Source organism: Vollenhovia emeryi, unplaced genomic scaffold, assembly GCF_000949405.1.
Source record: "Vollenhovia emeryi isolate VEMERY1.0 unplaced genomic scaffold, V.emery_V1.0 DF939133.1, whole genome shotgun sequence".
Taxonomy (NCBI): Eukaryota; Metazoa; Arthropoda; class Insecta; order Hymenoptera; family Formicidae; genus Vollenhovia; species Vollenhovia emeryi.
Window position 1 is genome coordinate 1,390,296 of NW_011967233.1, and position 20,271 is coordinate 1,410,566.

Sequence of the window (20,271 nt, forward strand, 5' to 3'; positions counted from 1 at the left end):
CGATTCTACTTGCGGCTCATCCGAGTGGGTAAATAAACGGACAAAGATCGTCGCATTGAGACCGTTTATGGACTCGAGTGCCATTTCTACACAAGACGGTTAAAAATCATAGTGAAATCATACGAAAATGCTCGTGTAAACTTCTCCACTCAGATGAGCCACAAGTATAGGATCATCCCTAGGTGTAGAATGGGCATGAGATCGGGATATCGACCGATGGTAAACAATGAAATCGCGGTGAAACATTCAGATTCCTATGTCCGCCTTTTGCCAGCTCGTAGGCCGGCATTCATAGTCGATTCTTATTTCAAAATCATCTTAAGATGCTAATACGACTCTGTGATTGATTAAAAACACATTAAAGTATACTTAAGATGATCTGAAATATAAGAACGGACTATGGCCGGTATTCATAGTCCGTTCTTATATTTAAGATCATCTTAAGTACACTCTTAATGTGTTTTCAATCAATCGCTGAGCCGTATTAGCTTCTTAAGACAACACTCAAGATGATTTTGAAATAAGAATCGACTATAAATACCGGCCTGAAAATTCCCGACAGGAAAATGTCACAAACACTGTGCAATAATTGGCTCGATTGTATTAATTGTAAGATGATTCGCCATAACGTAGCGGTTTTGTAGGAATAAAATTTCCAAATGGTATTTGCCCAGAAATTGAGAAATTCAATTTAGGGGCTAAATCATGCACAACCGTTCAAACATTTAGAAGCAAAATAGTCCAGCAACACAAATTACGTTTGATAAATTAATAAATGTTTAAAAAAAAAGAGATTAAGCGCGGTAAGTTTTTACCGCCGGGTCTGCTGTTATCTCGTCTCGCGTGAATTTTACTTGCGAGTATGAGACGCCTCGTAGCGGCAGCTCGTAACTAACACGATAGCAAGTTAATTGCGCAAATATTCTGCCAAGGTGGATTCGCCAAAACGTAGCTGTTTTGCTGACATACTATTTAGAAAGACATTGTGTAAATACAATATTAATCCGATGACAGGTCTCCATTTCTGCACATGTTCGAAATATGTACGCGTAATTTCAGCATTCCAAGTTTCATCCAGATTTCTCGTCACATAATTCTCTAAATATTTCCCTATCGGGGATATTTTGCAGTATATACCGAGAATATTTTGCAGCATATACCAACCCTGTTTAAAATGATAGATAGAATACGATCAGATTACACGCAATTCAATGTAAATTAACAACTCTTATTTATTTACATTGAAATTGCATGCAATGTGATCACATTTTAATATTTTAAACAGGGAAGAATATCCAAAGATAGAATGTTAACAGTATACATTATGTTTATTATGTTACAAAGGTTAATTGTACTTTTATATAAAGCTCCGCTCATTCGCGATTGTCGCTGCACAGCAACGAACAGAATGGTCACGGCACCTTTTTTAAGCGAGTTTAGGAACATGCATTTAGATTCAGGGTCACGTTCTGAAATCCTTCGAGCGTCTCCGATCTATTTCTCGAATTTCTAGACCCATTTAAAAGAAGTGTCGCAACCAATTCTGTTCGTCACTATACAAAAGATACCCGTCTCGCGGTGGACAGTACACGGGAATGTCGGGAACTTTCACGAAGTCTCGTTCACGTTCAAAAAGGGATCGCACACACCGCACGCGAACTGAACTCCGAATAGGGACGCAATGTTATTTATTTTTTTTTGCATCAAATATCGTTTACAATCAACAAAAACATTCGTGCGCTTTCGCGATACATTTTCAAATTTTCATTGTTTAGATGACACGGGGTAGAGTCAAGAATAGGTCACAGGCTATAAAGACAAAAAGAAAAGTATGACCGCCGGAGAAGTGTGCACAAAAAGAAAAGAACGCATACGCCATCATAACGACAGCGAATAAATAATATAAAAATGCATCACATAAATAAAACCATCGCGAAGCTATAAATGCGGGAATTAAATCAATAGTCACAGCATGGTCCTCGAGTCGGGACAGGAATTTAGAGTTACCGTCCGATACTGTAACACTTTCAACTAAGACGGCAATTATACTTTCAACGGTGTCCCAGGACAGACGTGGAAGAGAGCGCGAATCAAAGTAGTCTAGCTCCAAGATCCCCAATCGAACGCAACGGAAAACTCTTGTGGGTGATTGGCGATTAATAAAAAAAAACCCGCATGTTCGAACTCGTACAAATAAGACCACAATATACGACAGTGTAAATCGTCCGCTATCGATCTCTATATTTTTTCTATCTCAAGAACCAATGTAAATCCTGTCGCACACAGGACGTCGCCGGGGCATCTGTTCCTCCCGTCCTCGTTTCACGAAAAACGAGGACTGTTGAAAGTATATAAAAGGTTACAAAACGGTTCAAATTATAAACAATCAAACGGTTAGAAATTATAAACGTGCAACAGTCTAATATTCTTGTGACGCCTTGTCGCCCTTGCCGGAGCCGCTGGTGCCGGTCTTCTTTGGCAGCAGGACCGCTTGGATGTTGGGCAGGACACCGCCTTGAGCAATGGTCACTCCGGACAACAGTTTGTTCAGTTCCTCGTCGTTACGGATAGCCAATTGCAAGTGGCGCGGGATTATCCTGCGGAAGACAGACATTTATGCGTAAACCCGAGCTCAATGCGCACCAAGTGCGAAAGAAGCAGCGACGAGCGCGTCGTACAGGTCGTGTTCGGTGCTGGCCAGCGACGTAGTCCAGAATTCCACCCCACGTCCCCACACGAAGAGCCCGTCTCTTCCCTCGCGTCGTTCGCGCACTCGAATAAGTTGACGAGGATCGAGCGTGCGAGCATCGATCGCGATTTACCAAAAATTCCCAAGCGAAGGTGGAACAACAAATGGATACAGAAATCACGAGTCGAGCCGATACAGATCGTTCTCCGAAACAAACGAGCGCGTGGCGACTCGGGGAACAGCGGCGAAGGCGCGACCGGGAGACAGTCTTCTCGGGAGCGAGTTGGTTAACGACGGTGATCTATACCTCCCTCTGCGGCAGGTCCGGAGGGCCGAGGGTGCGAAAGAAACCGAGCGAGACGCGAGCGCGGGATAGAAACAGGAAGTTACGGCGATAGCGAGGAAGACAGAGCGAGAGAAAGCGCGCGCGCGCGCGCGCGCGCTCGCGCGGGGAGAGAGAGAGAGATGGAGCGAGAACGAGGAAGGACTTGCCTAGTCTTTTTGTTGTCCCTGGCGGCGTTTCCAGCCAGCTCGAGCACTTCGGCCGCCAGATATTCCATGACGGCGGCGAGATAGACCGGCGCCCCGGCGCCGACGCGCTCAGCGTAGTTGCCTTTCCTCAGGAGACGGTGAATCCTGCCCACGGGGAACTGCAGGCCGGCCCTGCTGCTGCGGGTCTTCGCCTTCCCCTTGGTCTTACCTGGAAAGAGAACAGGCGCCGAGGAGTGTCGTCGTCGTCGTCGCCGTCGCCCGGCGCGGCGCGAGACTCTCCTCCCTTTACCGGCTCCTCTTTCCACCCCTCGTGTCTTACTCACCGCCTTTGCCGCGTCCGGACATGTTTCGCCGTTACGTCGAGCGCGTTTTCTTTTTTCTAGCGCGAGGGGAGAGCGGGGTGGGAGCGCGATGACGGTTAGAAAGATGCCACCAGATGCCACACAGGATCGCGCCGACACGCCAACACCGAGCGCTGAAAGCCGAATGAAGCCGCGGCGCGGGCGCGCGGCCCGCGCGCCGACCGGTGGGCGCTCGCGCGCACGCGCGCCGGATATTTTCGCGCTGGTTTGCGCGGGAACAGCGGACGGTCGCGCGGGACACGTCCCGGCCGAAAGTCCCTGCCGCGCGCATACTCGCAACAAATACCTTGCGCGTGAAGAACCATGAGATGTCGAGGAAAAGCGAAATGAGTTATATTGGCCGTAGCCAATGAAATGTTCCGTACAGCGTCTTCAGATAAATTTAAATCGGACCGTGAATACCGCGCCGTTGAGGAATTAATTGTAAATGCCGAATGTACGCATGTGCTACGTTCTCGCAATCATAATTGTCGATATAATACTGTAAGAGTTTGCTTGTTCAGTAAGAAAGAAAATTGTGAAATGTATTAGGGGCGCTACGAAATTTTAGAGCAGAAAAGAAGCATTTGATTCCGACGGTCTTGGAACAAAGGAGATCAAGTACGCGACATTTTCAGAGGTGTACGAATGTCTCAATTATTGCAAAATCCGATTTAATTTTGTCCTCGATCGGACACAATTGTAGATTGTACATTTAGATTCGAGTCGGTATAGGGTCGAATTAAAAAAATAGATATATATATATATATGTATGTATACAATTGTCTACGGCGCATCGAGTCTCTTAAGCTAAATTAAGATTTATGCAAGACTAGCAATCATTTTGCTGTTAAAAAACAATATTCCCAGTTCGCACTTATTTGTCATTGCATCCCTTTGAAACAAAAACAAGTTACGCAAGGGACAGCCATTTTTCCAGGGAAGTCTTTGGCCGCTTTTACCGATGGCGTTAACGCAATATACATTTCCAACAAATAAAAACTTAAATATGTGCGACACATGGCAACTATTTTAATAGAGTATGACTGTTACAATGCAGTTCTATTATAATAGTTTACCTTACGCAGATAATAAGTTATTTTAAACCGCTACTATCAAGACTTGTAAAACTTATTTGCATTGTCGGCGTAATTATTGGCGTTACGCTTACGCTAATGACTTAACAATATTAACCGTCAACATATTTCGTTTCGGTCGAAAGTTAGAACCTCCAATCCCATGGCACACAAAGAACACCGTCGCTCATAACGGAATAATAATGAGTAACCCAAAGCATGACGCCCTCGAGCGATGGTGCCAGATCCGTCTTGTGCAGGAGTAGTCGCTCGCAGCACTGTATCATTAGATCTGGCGTAATGCTGTCATCCTTGTTAAGAGCAGCTAAACCTAATTCCGTGATGGTCCTACGGTGAAGCTCCCGTTCCACGTGCTTTATGCTACAAGTGCGCACAAGTAGTAATAAACATCTATATTGATTCAAGTTCAATTAGAAATCTGAGGCGCCTCACTCATTATAATGATACAGTCTCTTCATAGCCTCCTCTAAGTTCTCCGTAATAAAATTCACCAAGAGAAAGCTTGGGCATGACGACGGCACGATGAACTGCCCGGTCGGCGATAACATCAGAGGGCCTGCCTCGCTGCAAAATGATAAAACGCATTGAGCTACTCTTGCGCGAGACTTTCAAAATCATCCACAGGCAGCGGTATTTATACTAACGCTTCGATGACTATTTCGTAAGCTGAAAGACTGGCCGGCCAAGAACTCGGATACTTTCTTTTGCCACGATAATCAGAGAGCGTAGTCGTGAGTTGTCGCAGCTGTTGTTCATACTGGCCGACCATTACCTTAGGCATGAATTTCCTGCACATATAGAGCACTCTGAGCCTTACCATAACTCAAATAATATGATGTATTACGCACCGTCGACCAACTTTAATGTCGAGAAGTACTTGGGACACTGCTTTTTCAAACGCCGGCAATTTCAACAACACAGCATCGTGCTTTCTTACATTCTTTATTAGCTGCAAAAGACGCAGGAATTTAATAAACACGCAGTGGCGTCGATAGAGATCGATAATGAGCTATTTTCAACTCACGTCAAGCCAATTGTGCCTAACTTCTCCAGAATTTAGCATAACATTGCCCTCTAAACTGATACCAGTGTCGTTTGCGAACACGAGAGTGCGATTTCTCAACACCTCCATCGATTCCGGATGATGTTCGGCTAACGCCTGGAAGGCTAATAAACAGCCGCGATAATGAGCGATATTCCAACCACAGTCCCATATGATGTCCTTCAGACCCAACTCGCTGCATAGCACTTTTTCCAATTTCTTCACCTCGTCTCTCACTGGTCTACATGCCTCCAGTTTAACGTGTACTTCATTGATGTGTTTGTCCAGATACGCCCTAATCGGAAACATATATAGGAATATAACAGCAATACTTGGCACTTTAAGTGTATCCCAATGTTATATCTACTTTAATGTATCTGGCTCTGCATTAATCTTGCGTTTCATAATAATCGACGCATAAATAGGATCGTCCTCCAATCCCGAAAAGTCCATCCTCTCTCCAGAATGTGCGCGTTGCCAAAATCTGGATTTGTGCTTTGCGACAGGGGGTGACTTCTGCTCCTCGATTTTGTCGACAAACGTCGTGGGTAAATCGCATGTTTTCAAAATAGAAAGTATCGCTTGTCTGAGATCCTTTTCTTTCAGTTGTATCTTTACAAGTGTAAATTTACCGGCCTTCACATCTCTCTCGTCTTTCGATCGCAGGTAAAAGGGCAAGGTAGTCGGTCGTATAGGTTGCTTCTGTTGCAGAGTTTCTAAGATTGAACTTAATTGCTTCAAAGAGTTCTCATTCACCGTCTGTAAATAATAAATTACAGTCAATAACGTGGACAAATACAAACAATACTTAATATACTGTTTCCATTACAATATAATTATAGGCAAAGATAAAAAAATAATATATCTGTGGTATGATATAGTGTTCAGAAAATGTCTGGCCAAACTGTCTCCCACAAATCGTATGAGAAAGTGTGACTCAAACACATCTGAATATTACCTAATATTGTACGAATGTGATAACAGACGCAATTAATCACAATCAAGCGTAACAATAAGACGTACTAATTTGATCTTCAACTACATTCTAGTATTGCTAGAGATAGACTTCGATCGAGTCCTTTTATCTTCTTCGATAAACAATTAATGTTCATCGGCAAGTGTTTTGAAGAAAGACAAGTGTTTTGTATCGATATCCATGTGTGAGTTGTGTATTTCTATTGATATCCATGTACTTGATAGTTAAAAGGTTAAAACTCGGGAAGAAACTGTTTACGAATCCGTATTGACATGACATTCTTTCGGTCCAATTAATAAAATATTATATCAAGAAAAACTAAAGCACTTTAGAAATAAACAGTTGTGTATAAAAAGGATAGAAAGCTAACTAAAAGAGAGAACTGTAACTGTATAGTTTAACAAACACCTATCGTTCTTTCACAGAATTTTCCGAATTTCGATTTTTCTTGCACCTGATAGAAAAAATAATGCCCAACACTTTTCTGTATCTTTTTATCGGTTCGCGAGGTTAATGATCTTTCAGAATTAAGTCGTCACGTTCAAAAATATTTACACGCGGGCTGTAAGTCGTTAATCAACATATTGATTAAACAGATGTATTGATTAAGTGGGGCCGAGTTGATCGAGTTATGCTAAATTTTCAATAAAAGGTCTTAAGACGTAGATCAGAATACGAATTTAATTTATACAAAGAGATTGGAGTGATTTAAAAAAAAATTGCATTTTATGAAAATAAAATGCGCATATCGCAGATACGTTCTCAGATCAGTTTTGCCGTGAGCGAACGTCGTGCGATAAACACGCGTGGAGATTCAAGAAAGAAACAGGCTCCTCGAAAAAACAAAAACGTTCCGCTCCGCTACTTTTAATTACACTTCTCCACTGATTGTCCCATGTCCTCGTTCGGACAGACGGATCTAAAATGCTGAACATGTTACCCAGATAGCACGTAGACATAAGTTTACAGAGAATTTGTTTTCTAGAATGCCTACGAAATTGGAAAATTGAACATCCGAAGAACTCTCAAAGAAGTTCATTTTGTGGTGCGTATAGTTTCCTCAATCATTCTTATCTGAGTATTCAATTTAAAGAATATATCTACTTTGCGAATTCGCTGTGCTAGCTGGGACTCGGTTCCTGAATTTATTCGGGAGAGAAACGTGTGCGAGAATTCGACTCTTGCAAAAAGTTACATGTCGATTGGCTAAAAGCCACGCGAATAACAAATTAACTTGCAACTCTTCTGCAAGAGCAGAATTTTCTCTCCCGAACGAAGCCAAGAATAGAGTCCCTAACTGCAACCCTTTTCGCGGGACGTACATACAATCTCGCGATCTTCGAATGCGGCCCTGCTCGCGCGCAAACAGTTATCTCACTGATAAACGACGCAAACATCTGAACGCGTGGTGGCAGAAAATTTATTCCGACTCGAGCAACCTTGCGCACGTATGCGCGCGTCCAAAGATCGCGGCGCTGTTCCGTCATTCCCGATGACGGCGACGCATTTTCACGCGTCTAAAAATAATACCGTTCACTGCGTTCGCTCATGCCCCGCCGTCACGCAACGATGACTGCGCTACCGAATCGCTTTGTGCGACAATGCGCTTTGACAACGGCACGAGCGTGCATCTCGCGTGTCTCGCGCCCTTGAAGAGATACGAATGGTCGATGTCATAGTGTGTCGATGTGACTCACGGCATGAGAGAAAACAAAATAACAAATACACGGGACGGGGCGCGACGTTACGCTCCCTTCTCCTTTTAGTCGCATTTTTTCGCGGGCGTTATCTTTGCCTCTCTCCTTCTCTCTCTCTCTCTCTCTCTCTCTCTCTCAGGTGTGCAAGTATAACTAAGTTTCCGGAATCACCGGCTCGTGTCTAAATGCACGGTCGCTCTCGCTGCGCGACGTACCGGAGACGCTTCCTTTACAAAAATATAAGCGAAATAATTACTAGAAAATTACTGTACATCAGGAGTGTCCGATGCTTCAATTAGTGAACTCGGTAATTGTGCAGAATTGACGCTCCAGCAGGAATCGCGATTTTTTGTGGCAATCAACAAGCTATGATTATTATTCATTCAACATTACTCGTACAGTCGGAATGAAACGTTGACAAGAATGAAAAAAATTCATGGATACGCTCACAATGATCCGGAAAAGTAGTTTCGTAAAAATTAGATCTGTGCGTTGCACGGCATAGACATAAGAGGAGAGTCCTCTATTTTGCGCTAGGCTCCTAATATGAGAGAGCGGGGGTTCTACTAAATTGATAGGCATCATCTGTTGGTTACACCATGAGTTTATTGCCCTTGGAGTGAAATCTGTTTAGCGGCAAATTGATTGTTGGATCGTGTAATCGTTGCGAAAACAGATTTGCGACTGAATTTGAGCGTTGAAAACCTACTATCTCACATTAGAAAAATAATAGAGGACTTTCCTCTATTAACCATAGACTGCTTACGAGGCAACGGAGTCCTAAGTGGGGGCATCTCCCTGAGGGAAAATGATAGCATGAACTGTTGCGTGCGCTGAATGCAGCCGATATGTTTGTGTTGTACGGTTCCACATGGGTTCGCGAGATTCCACGCGAAGCAAGAGGTCCACGAGGGCGTATCTATTTCTATGCGAAGACTCCACTTTACACTCCACCTTTAATGGAACATTCTTTAATTTTTTCTCTATACAAACTTTAAGCCCCCTATTAGAACCTTGCGTACGTATGTTTTTACAGCTTGTCTTGTTGTTTGCCACCCAAAAGTCGCGATTCCTGCTGAAGCGTCAATTCTGCACATTTACCGAGCTCTTTAAATATTCGAGAAAGCCCGCGACAGCTCCATTGTCGTCCCCAATAAAAATATATGCTCAGAATCTGACAGAAGAGAATGAATGCAAATGAGGAGCAAATGGGATCCCGTGTCCGCGTTGTTTTCACGCATGAAATGGCACGAACGTCTGGTCTCATACAGCGTTTCATTCCAGGGACACGCTCGTCTAAGCTTGGGCCGATCCTTACTCTTTGCGTTGGATACTGGCCGAACAGGTCGGGATGAACGGTGAAGTAAAACGGGCGCAGCGCGGTGGAGACCTCGCCGGTGCTCAGGGCCCTCACCGCGTCCCTCCTGCAGAAGCTGCGAGAAAGAGCCGAAGGTCAGTTTCTCAGACGAGGGGGGGGACCGGGGCTGGCGTTTACCTCCCTCCGTGCGGTAAACGCCAGGTTCTCAGAAGTGAAAATAACTTTTTGGGTTTTCCTCACCATCTCCCGAGCGTCGTGCAGTACATCGTTACTCATGTCACGCGGACGTAGCGTAGCGGACGTGATGCTCGTCACGTCCCGGATCCTCTCTTTCTCTTTTTGTCTCTTTCTCTCACGAATCACCACCTTACCGTTAACTCGTTCTCGCGAGGGATACGCCGCGCTGCTTCCTCTTTCCGTCTCGTTGACACTTTCTCTCGGGGGTAGATCGTCCGCGCGTTGCTCCGAAGAGCGTACTCCTTTTCCCGAGGCGGCGAAGCCGCTCGATGGAGACGACTGGACGAGCGGGTGCAAACGGGTGCGCTGTCGACAGCGCGAACATACATACGGACGCGCGCCAACGCCAACACGCACTGCGATTACTGCGAAGCGCGATGCGAGTCACTGCGACGCGCCGAGCGCCGACGGCAACCGCCGGTAATGTGCATATACAAAAACAATGTGCGCCGCGCGACGCCCCCGGTGGGGAACTTTGGAAGTTGCTCGAGCGGGATATCGCGCTGCGTCCTGCGAAACCGTCGGTAAGTTAAATTCGAAGCGAATTATTTACATCAAATTAACAAAATTGGTATGGCTCAAATGTGACAAATGCACATTTCAAGGACTACGAGCCGTGACAGGATGTTAGTGTCTAAATATTTTATTCTAAAGTTATTGCGAAAAAATAGCATTCGTTATTTCGAAACCGTCGGTAAGTTAGACTGAGAACGATGCGAAGCGAATTATTTACATCAAATTAACAAAATTGGTATGGCTCAAATGTGACAAATGCACAGGACTACCAGCCGTGGCAGGATGTTAGTGTCTAAATATTTTATTCTAAATTAAAAAATATCATCCTCGGCCCAGGGTTTGAACCTGGACCGAATTATTTGTAATTTATTAATTAGAATTCGAGTTTATCACACTCGCGTGCTATTTAGGCTAATAATATTCATTTAGAGTATCAAGCAACAAGATTTGTTACAGTAGTCATAACTGATATAATATAATAACTTTAATATCAATGTATGTATGCTATCGCTTATCAGTGAACGAAGAAATCTGATCGGAGGCCGATTCCAAGAAGTGGTGATACTCCCCTCCCGTCCCGTATTCGCTGATCCCTCGGTCAGTTTATCATACTTTTTTTCATTTCCCACTGGAATCGGAGTGGTAGTGCCTTCGTCCTCGGGGCATGCTTTTGGGTCCTTTTCGAGTGATACTAAGTCGGTCATTTTACATATGTATACATATATATATTTTATAACTCGACTCTGTCTTATTCGACGACGATTACTGACTTGGTATCACTCGAAGAGGACCCAAAAGAACAGGGTCGCAACGTTGTGCGTAATAAACTAATTAAATAACTAGCCAGTTGGGTCGACTATAAGTTTCCCGTCTTGATTCTCAATTTTTCGTTCAAATTTTTAAGGTAATCATTTTAAACTTATCCTAAATATAACAACCCACGATAATAATAGATTACGAATCCCGATCGGTGTCTGAAGACAAAATGTAAGAAAATTAAGTTATATTTTGTAACTGGGTTCGAAATACAAAAAGTGCCGATCAAAGTAAATGTTAAATTTTGTTGCAGTTACTAAAAAAGAAGTAACTACGTTACCGTTACAGTTACGAAAGAAAAAAAGGTGACGTCGTTACCAGCCCGTCACCGAAAAGAGCATATGTATACTTGTAAGCAACACGTTACGAGTAATTAATATGAGTAATTAATATGAAATGATAACGCGCGTTACTTCCATACCCTGCGTAAAATCAACGCACAGTCTATACACTGAAAAAAATTAATGTACTTTTACATGGAAATTACTTGTTCAAATCCGGAAATTTACCTAATTATAACTGTAATTTTTTTTCCAGATTTCTTAAAGTGAAAATATTATACATATTAATGGTAAAATATAGGTGAAATGTATGGTGAAATTACTATTTGTGTAAAAACACTTGAATTTTCATGCAAAATTACAGAAAAAAGTCTGCAATTTTCCATGTGGGTAGTAAATATTGCATGATTATGCTGGGTCGGAAAAAACCCAGCATAATCATGTAATTTTACAAATATATTTTTTTCAGTGATATATGTATAGCGTGTATGCGTACACGTCGGAGTTATCGCGTCAGCGAAATTCGATCGAATTGGACGGTGGGCGAGCGAGGAGAAATGATAAGACATAACAATGTTATCTCGCGCGCTCTCACCAGCGAGGTCCCGCCGTTATGAGAGCGGCTCCTAATACGAGATAGCGCGTTTTTCCGCGTATCTAATTTCGCAAATCGTTTTTTTTCTCTCGCAGCGATCACACGCGCGATCCGACAGTGAATTTTCCACTGAACAGACTTCGGGAGGGTGAATAAAGTCACGGCGTAGCCAGCCGACGACGTCTATCAATTTAACAAAAACCCCGCTGTCTCATATTAGGCGCCTGTCTCACAATGTAGAGGATCCCCTCGCCACGTCACGCGCAGCCGCGATCGCCGCCGGGTTTATTGTCTCTCTCGGCGGATTGGCCGAGTCGACGAGCGACGAGCGCTACCGCGCTAACAACTACAGCAGAGCCACCGCGGTCCTCGCTCGCAAGGTAAGGATCATCCGCGTACACCGAACTGACAGCTGTCGCGGACAACGTGAGCCACCCCCGTCTCCCGAGGCCCGCTGTTAGGTTCTTCCGGTTCCTCTCCTCTTCCCAGGCTCGCCTCTCGGACGGACCGTCGCGAGGCGAATCTCACGCGGGTCGACGGGCGACGAACGGAGCTCGAGTTCGGTCCGCGTGGAGGCCTTCACCGTCGTTTCCCGTGTCACAATGGTAAGTAACCTGCGTCTCGCGCGCGCAACCAGCGCCGAGGATCTCGTCGACGTCCCGCCCGCGGACGTGGCTCGTCGTTCCCGTCGCGGGAGACGAACGCGGTCGTCCTTGAGTCGTCCGCTCGCAAAGAAACAAATAAATGTCTGTCTGCTTTCAGCGCGCCTCGCGCACCGTCGTCCTCGCCGTCGACCGTCGCTGAGGTCGCACGCCGCGCCGTTCGCGCCGTGGTAGCGCAGCCCCGCGGTCCCCCGCGCTATGTGAATGATCGCCAGGATCGCTCGTCGCTCTTCCATATGACTCGCAATCGCGAGGCTCCTCGGATTGCGGATATGAACGCGCCGCCCGTAAGTAACGCTCCCCGCGAACGAGGCTGCTGAAGTGTGTTTTAACGGCCGTTGCGATTCCGCAGAGGCAACGATACCTGGACGACAAATTTAGGGACCCATGCGTAGTAAATATGCACTGACGCGCGTCGCGACGTGTGGAAACCCCGTTAGTATCCGCTCGCTCTGTTCACCGTGGCACCGCGTACCCGCTCCGTCTGCAGCGATGCTCTTCATGTTGCAGCTAAGGTGACGCTTGGTCCTGTCATGCGGAATAGATCGGTCAGCATTGTCTTTGGCTCCCTCATCTTGTGGGCTGTGGCTACGTACTTTTTATTTTTGGACCAACAGTCGGTCGGCAAAGATCAGGACAAGGTGGGGAGACTGTTGCGATACGTTACGACACTCGTCGTGCGAAGGCTTTCGAGCCATAACACCTGGATCCTTGTTTTTAGGACAAGGACAAGCTGTCGAATCAAATTAGCAAATTGGAGAAGCAAGTGAAACAGCAGATAATCATAAACCAGGAGCTTTTGGAGGGAATCAATGAGAGCAAACGTCTCAAGAGTAAGATCAGAGCGGAAAAGAGTTTGCGCCGCGCATTTGAGAGAATGGAGATAAATGAAATGCATAATAATACGGGATGTAATTGTCGTTTTAGAAATAGAATACGATAGATTAAACGCCGCTGCCCAATCGCCGATAGATGACGCGGAGACGGATAAGCACAAGAGACATGAGGCCAAGAGGGACAAGAGTATACTACTGGAAAAACTCGGGAGTAAAAATAAATGGAAGATGTCTCAAAATGAACAAGGGCCGACACAGGACGCCGTCTTATCCGTAATACACTAGTCCATACAACAATTTTACTCGATCGTCTAGTCAGCGTTCAACAATCTGTTCAATATGCAGTTTGCGAGTATAATTTATTTTATTTCATTTATAGTCTCGACGATATCTCAATTTCTTTTTCTGTCGAATCTGTCGGTAGACCGAGGCAACACACAGTACTCCGTCGAGACAGAAGCTTCCAGATGGATCTCCAATAATAGCTGTTTTGGTCGTCTCTTGTAATCGTATTACGGTAGAGCGGTGTCTAAACCAATTAATTAAATTAAGACCTAGCAAAGAACAGTTCCCAATAATTGTGTCGCAAGACTGCGATCATCGACAGACTGCTGATATCGTATCGAGATATGGGAATCAGCTGTTGCACATAAAGGTGATTTGAACGTATTGTTATTTGAAAGGAGGGATTCTCGGACTCCCTCAATTTCCCCTTTCGACGGGACTAAGCTCCAGCTTGTACTCCTGTGACGACACTAATACAGTCTTTACCATCGCTCCAGCAACCAGATCAGTCTGATATTGAAATACCACCTAAAGAAAAGAAATTCAGAGGATATTTCAAGATCGCGCGTCATTATAAGTGGGCGTTAAATCAAGTATTCCTAAAGCTTGGATATAGTACTGCAATTATAGTTGAAGGTACGGTCGGCGCAGACGAATTCTCCGCAAGTATTGCGTAACAAACCGCGACGCGAGGCTTGATTGAAAATTGCTTGCGATTTTTAGATGACTTGGACGTCGCTCCAGACTTTTACGAGTACTTCCTGGGGACTTATCCCCTATTAGTGAACGACAGTTCTCTATGGTGCGTATCAGCGTGGAATGATAACGGTAAAGCTGGCTTGGTGGACGAACACGCACCACATTTACTTTATAGGACAGATTTCTTTCCTGGCTTAGGCTGGATGCTCACGCGCGACTTATGGTTGGAGCTCGCACCAAAGTGGCCCAAGTCGTAAGTCCAATCGTACATTTCGCTGTAGTTACATCGGTCTGTAGTATCCGTGTTTTCAACAATACGCCTTCTGCTCGTGCAGATACTGGGACGATTGGATAAGACAACCGGAACAACGCAAGAATAGAGCTTGCATCCGCCCGGAAATCTCGCGAACCCGAACATTCGGCAAACTCGGAGTCAGCAAGTACTTCCTCTAATCCGTATTTTTTATTTGCACATTATTTAAGATTACATTAAAACGATACTGACGTTATATAACTCGAGAGCGATTTAGGAATAGTCCGAGTAAATCTAATCGGCACCAAAATTTGCTTTGTTACTTCTAGCGGCTTATTCTTTGAAAAACACCTCAAGTACATCAAGCTGAATGAACAATTTGTGCCTTTCACCAAGATGAATCTATCCTATTTACTAAAAGTAAGGGAGCGAATGTCGGACGTAATTATTAAGTACGTTTACACGGCACGCTTAACCCACTGTAGGCCGCCAGCAGTCTACGGTCTGTGGATTGTCAGAAACAAAAAAATTCAGGACATTCAACATCAAAATATGTAAAATTATTGAAGAAAGTGTTTTTCCATACTTAACATCCACAATTATAAGACTGGCTAATCACAGTCGTTCCATTCTTCAGAGGAATAGTTGTGATTCGCCAGGTTTAGAACTACGGATGTTGGTTAAACCCGATTAAGTGCCGTGTAAACGTGCTCATTGGCGAATACGTGCTAAATGTAACGTAATTATTGTGTCCATTTCCAGGATAATTACGATATAGCCTTCGTCAACCAGGTGTATCAGTCGACAGTGGTTAGCTATTCAGAATTGAAAAGCGGAAATATAGTCGCCCCTGGCCCAGTACGGATACCATACTACACTCGTCAATCGTTTAAAAATACCACCAAATTGCTTGGTTTAATGGACGATTTCAGAGTAATGTGTCCTTTTTTTTCCCCCCCGCCAAAATTCTCGTAATTCATTTTAAACTGCGGTATCCTAAAGTTTCGTAATACGGTGTTACAGAGCGGTGTGCCGAGATCGGGATACCGCGGTGTCGTGACGTTTTTCTACAACGGGAGACGCGTGCATCTAGCACCAAGCGCAAACTGGAGCGGTTACGACATAACGTGGAGCTAACACACGATTGTGCTCTACAAAGACTTATAGATCGCGCGATATTGCGTGCATCTCTCCTTCGGTATTTGACAGACTGTGTGAATACCGAGACGATTGCCACGAGCTGACAGTGAAGTCCGTATTTATGTCTACAGTGTACGGCTATGCTCCGTAGAGTTAAGTAGGAGCCGGTATTACATTCCTCGTGTAATCGGTTTTCAACGTGATCTTTTTCGCAAAGTGATGTCAAATATATTTCAGTAGGTTTACATGTACGTGATTTATGTGTAGATTAATATACATACGTCACGTATTGTACGTTTTAAAAAAATGACATTCGATTTTGTTTATATACATATAAATGGCTGCAGAAGTGGATCGCGTATCTCTTGTACATAAAATGCCGTAGTAATGTCGACAAAGCAATATTAATTGTCACGTATCTTCCAAAAGACGAGAATGTGTTGCTTTTAAAAGTCAATTTTGTTATTAAATTATGTGATGTGTGACAAATGAAGTATATAATTTTCATTATCGAAGAGCCCAATCGAACTCTGCATTATTTATCCAACCGTGCACGGGGCCACACGTCCCTCGACGTTTTGTCCCAGGGTATGCCGTACAATTAATCAAATTGTGAAACCAAATTGATTTTTAGCTCCCTTTTACAACACCAAATATGTTCCAGAGTCTAATAACATATTAATGCTTACAATTTAATACATGGTTAATTGTACAAATGTCGACATTAAATGTACAATTAAGGTGGACAAAAACAAAGAGTACATTTCATATAATTAATATTTATATTTGTACAAGTAACAACAAGCAAATCATCACCTTGCTGTCAATACGTTCATATTCATAGAACATGTACAATTCTATATTTTCCACACGAGAGGAACGTTTCTACGTTCTACGTGCGTTCCGTCAGGCTTGCGCACGCTCGTTTCCCTATAATAGTCTAGTTATCCGATGCATTCCGAATCTCGAAAACGTAATCTTTGCAGCACGACCAAACATACTATAGCGATATCCGTTGGGAGATCTTAGGATTTGTACCAGAGACGATTGTGGTACTTCGCTTTCTCACGTGGTATTTCTAGTGGTAGTCCAGGAGTCGGATCTGGGAACGTTATAGGCTCCTCTTTCGGCGGTCGCGGCCTCGACGTGTTATGCACCTTGGCCTCGCAAAAGTATCCATAGGGCGGACGTTCTATATTCAGATTCTTAAGAACACAGTCGTCCAAAGCAGCTTGTGTATTTCGGCACCTAAGTTGACATTCACATCAGGGTCGAATCAGGCTAGCAACGGTCGACACGGATTGGATTGGGATTGGCGATTATCTTCTAGCCAGTGAGAGTAAAGCCAGCGGTTTAATCGACTGTCATTGGCTCGAGAACAATCGTCAATCCCAATTCAATCCGTGTCGACAATTGCTAGTCCGATCCGGCTTTTACGCTTGCGATCGTATTGTCGTAATTAATACAAAAAGAATTGGTACAGGCTGGGGAATACGAAGTGAACATACGGAGTAAAATCCAACGATCCCGACGACCTCTCGAGGCAGGTCATGTAGGTGTTAAAATCTTCCAGGCAGTGCTTCTTCATTTTCTTAAGAACGTCCATTGCGCAAGCGGTCACGGCTTTCCCCTCGCTGAGACAGCGACGCGGGTCACGCTCCTCTTGTCTGCACAACATAAATTCCTGAAGAAGAGATAAGTCTCTTGCAATTCAACCGCGACAATTCACTTCATATCTTCGAGAGTTATCAGATCGCAAAAGCTACTCTTATACTTAGAAGCTCGTTCCCCAACAAGATGCAACTTCTTGTATCTGTTTGTCGCAATCATTTCGCTCGACGCACTGTGCAAGCGGCTTAAACGCAGCTGCAACTCGATTTGCCACTTAATGTTGTATTAATTTGTGCCGAGGGCAACTAATGTCTGTTTTGTAAAAATGCTCTGTGACGCTGTATCTCTACGAGCTATGTTGGCACTGTAGAGAGAGAAAGAGCGACGAGCGAAGAGAAAAAACAGCTAAAGAGCCGGCGAGTTACAGAATACAGAGCTTGTTAGTTAAGTCGAAACGTTCGTATCGACGATTTCTTTTATTGCCATCAGGCGTGAACTAACAACTGCCCAGTGAACACCGAGCGTCAGTTGCATTGCATTTACGTTAGACTTTCTCACTCGACAATGTAAATGTAATACAACACACGTGCTTACATTGTTGAGTGAGAAATTCTAACTGGGCAGTTGTTAGCTCACGCCTGATGACAATAAAATAAATCACCGATACAAACGTTTCGACTTAACTAACGAGCTCTGTATTCTGTAACTCTCCGGCTCTTTAGCTGTTTCTTCTCTTCGCTCGTCGCTAACAGAAATGCAATGTAACTGATGCACGGTGTTTACTAGGTGTAGACTGAGCATCGTTGGTTTAACACGAAGATTTCAGAATAATAAACTTAAAGTAAGCCCCCTAACTAAAACTAAACAACATATGAGAAAACGCCAATGCGGAAGGCAAGATGTAGGTGGCCCAACTTGTAATTTTTACATTTGAATTGTGAATTTATGTACCGTCTCCTTCCACAGTCGTACCGCGCGCCGGTTTCTTTTCGGACGCAACGCAGTTTTCCTACAAGTAAAAGCTCCTCTAGGTTTTCCTTGACAAGTTCAGACATCAATTTGCGAAATTGAATCATTAGTTGCTGACATAGAGATGACAAGGGATCCGAGCGTTATGTAACCCCCTCGGAGGGGGACGGCTGGATGGGACGCGCAGTGGACACCGCAGGTTGTCCAGCCGTGCCGTCCGGCGGTCGCACAAACTTGCAACTCACATTGTTGTACCATTCGCAAGCCTTGCCGATGTAAACGGACGCGGTTTGAAGGACCGGCCAGCTGACGTTCAGCTCCTCAACGGTCAGCTCGCTCTCCTCGGGCAGCGCAGTTTTCGGCGTCGCGGCCATGTTTCCTCTTACAGCGGCACTCCGTCGGGACGATCCGTCACTTGCGATCGGGACTGCCGATCATGAGAGACGTGCCGCGGCGCGAAACTCCTCGGTAATCCCAGCGTGAAATCGCGAGGCGCGATTGAATAACGTTGACGGTGACCTAACCTCAACGGCGGCGAGCTCGCGAGATTCGCTGTCGGCCAGTGGATCGATCGCGAGCCTCTCTCGCCGTGTCTCGCAATTCGACTCGCGATTTCGATTGTTACGACTCTTCAAGTCGATCGCAAAAGGAAAATTCAAAATCATCGGTGAGACGTCGTGCATTCAAATGGAATTTTCTTCCTAAAATTCTTCATGAATTAGCGTAATCTCTGCAAAATGAACTAAAGAATGTCTCTTCGATGCGAGTGTCTTATGGAATATAAAAAGAATGCCCAGTGAGAAATGATTCGTCGATTGATGTCGAGACGATGTCAATTTGACGGTATCGATGATCATTTCTCACTGAGTGCCGCTTGCATCGGAAAAAGAATTCAGAATTGATGACATAAAGACAAATTCTTTTCGATTTTATTAAGAATGTCTCTAGAACGGAAATAAGCTGGGACAAGGAAATGGAAAATTTTTATTCTTAAATCGGGAATTCTAAAAGGATTCTTTGTGAATTCTTTATGTTATCTGGAGTATTATTGAATATATACGCGCGCGCGTCTGCGCGTGTGTGGCGTGTGTGTAATTTCCAATATTTTTGAATTTTTGCATCAAATTGAATAAAGAATATTCTCTCAATAACATCTAATTTTTTTTCATATTTTCTGTTCCAAATTTTGTTGCGATTAATGGCGGATTATAATCTCGGACAATAGCAGATTCGAATCTTGAAGCAAAAAGAAAATAGAGAGGATGCGTGTAAAAGTACGAATATCGCGTAGGAAAATGTGTTATTGAAATATTCTTGGACATTATAATTTTTATGAAATTAAATAAAGAACATGAGAAAAATGAAGAATAACATCTAACACTTCTTCCTCATTCTTTGTTCCAGGCTACCTTGTACTTGAGATCGTCATCATAGCGGATCCGGATCTTGAAACAATAGGTAAGTGGAGGTATCACGTGTACATATTACGCCCAAACATCGAAGTCGCTCAGTGAGCGAACAAAAACCATCCACAACGTTTTGCGGATGGTGCTGGATCGCCCGAATATCGAAATGAGATATTTTTCCGGGATGTGTGGACGTTTGTGTTGTCCACGCCGTAATGTGTGCATTTGAAAAATGTCCACGACGCGTTCCGGATAACTTGAAATGCTCACAGAGCGAATTTACTTGGAAAAAAAATGATAATCACTAGTAGAT

General features: G+C 44.2%; 4 protein-coding genes across 6 annotated transcripts; 1 reads left to right on the top strand and 3 right to left on the bottom strand.

Annotated features, from left to right (window-relative positions):
- Window positions 1-1,671: 1,671 nt before the first annotated feature.
- Window positions 1,672-3,684, bottom strand: LOC105567879 (histone H2A-like). Its single transcript, XM_012023120.1, has 3 exons — window positions 3,505-3,684; window positions 3,182-3,389; window positions 1,672-2,597 (listed from the first exon to the last, which is right to left on the bottom strand). Exons 1-3 carry the CDS (start codon window positions 3,524-3,526, stop codon window positions 2,420-2,422), a joined length of 408 nt encoding a protein of 135 aa, XP_011878510.1. The 5' UTR covers window positions 3,527-3,684; the 3' UTR covers window positions 1,672-2,419.
- Window positions 3,685-4,175: 491 nt separating this feature from the next.
- On the bottom strand, window positions 4,176-10,274 carry LOC105567881 (T-cell activation inhibitor, mitochondrial). Of its 2 annotated transcripts, none has more exons than XM_012023122.1 (8): window positions 9,893-10,274; window positions 9,653-9,767; window positions 6,029-6,420; window positions 5,644-5,956; window positions 5,468-5,568; window positions 5,264-5,407; window positions 5,052-5,183; window positions 4,176-4,979 (listed from the first exon to the last, which is right to left on the bottom strand). In XM_012023122.1, exons 1-8 carry the CDS (start codon window positions 9,916-9,918, stop codon window positions 4,745-4,747), a joined length of 1,458 nt encoding a protein of 485 aa, XP_011878512.1. In that variant the 5' UTR covers window positions 9,919-10,274; the 3' UTR covers window positions 4,176-4,744. The 2 variants fall into 2 exon arrangements, with proteins under 2 accessions (XP_011878512.1, XP_011878511.1); XM_012023121.1 differs by having other exon boundaries at window positions 5,264-5,425.
- A 2,110-nt stretch (window positions 10,275-12,384) lies between these two features.
- LOC105567882 (alpha-1,3-mannosyl-glycoprotein 2-beta-N-acetylglucosaminyltransferase) lies at window positions 12,385-16,465 on the top strand. 2 transcript variants are annotated; one of them, XM_012023124.1, is made up of 13 exons: window positions 12,385-12,702; window positions 12,860-13,046; window positions 13,112-13,194; window positions 13,270-13,400; window positions 13,481-13,592; window positions 13,687-13,868; window positions 14,020-14,250; window positions 14,378-14,516; window positions 14,604-14,832; window positions 14,915-15,019; window positions 15,162-15,252; window positions 15,595-15,765; window positions 15,856-16,465. In XM_012023124.1, the coding sequence occupies exons 4-13, from the start codon at window positions 13,293-13,295 to the stop codon at window positions 15,967-15,969; spliced, it is 1,482 nt and encodes a 493-aa protein (XP_011878514.1). In that variant the 5' UTR covers window positions 12,385-12,702; window positions 12,860-13,046; window positions 13,112-13,194; window positions 13,270-13,292; the 3' UTR covers window positions 15,970-16,465. The 2 variants fall into 2 exon arrangements, with proteins under 2 accessions (XP_011878514.1, XP_011878513.1); XM_012023123.1 differs by having other exon boundaries at window positions 13,112-13,400.
- A 270-nt stretch (window positions 16,466-16,735) lies between these two features.
- On the bottom strand, window positions 16,736-19,136 carry LOC105567883 (NADH dehydrogenase [ubiquinone] 1 alpha subcomplex subunit 8). Its single transcript, XM_012023125.1, has 3 exons — window positions 18,798-19,136; window positions 17,481-17,656; window positions 16,736-17,220 (listed from the first exon to the last, which is right to left on the bottom strand). The coding sequence occupies exons 1-3, from the start codon at window positions 18,924-18,926 to the stop codon at window positions 16,998-17,000; spliced, it is 528 nt and encodes a 175-aa protein (XP_011878515.1). The 5' UTR covers window positions 18,927-19,136; the 3' UTR covers window positions 16,736-16,997.
- Window positions 19,137-20,271: the final 1,135 nt, after the last annotated feature.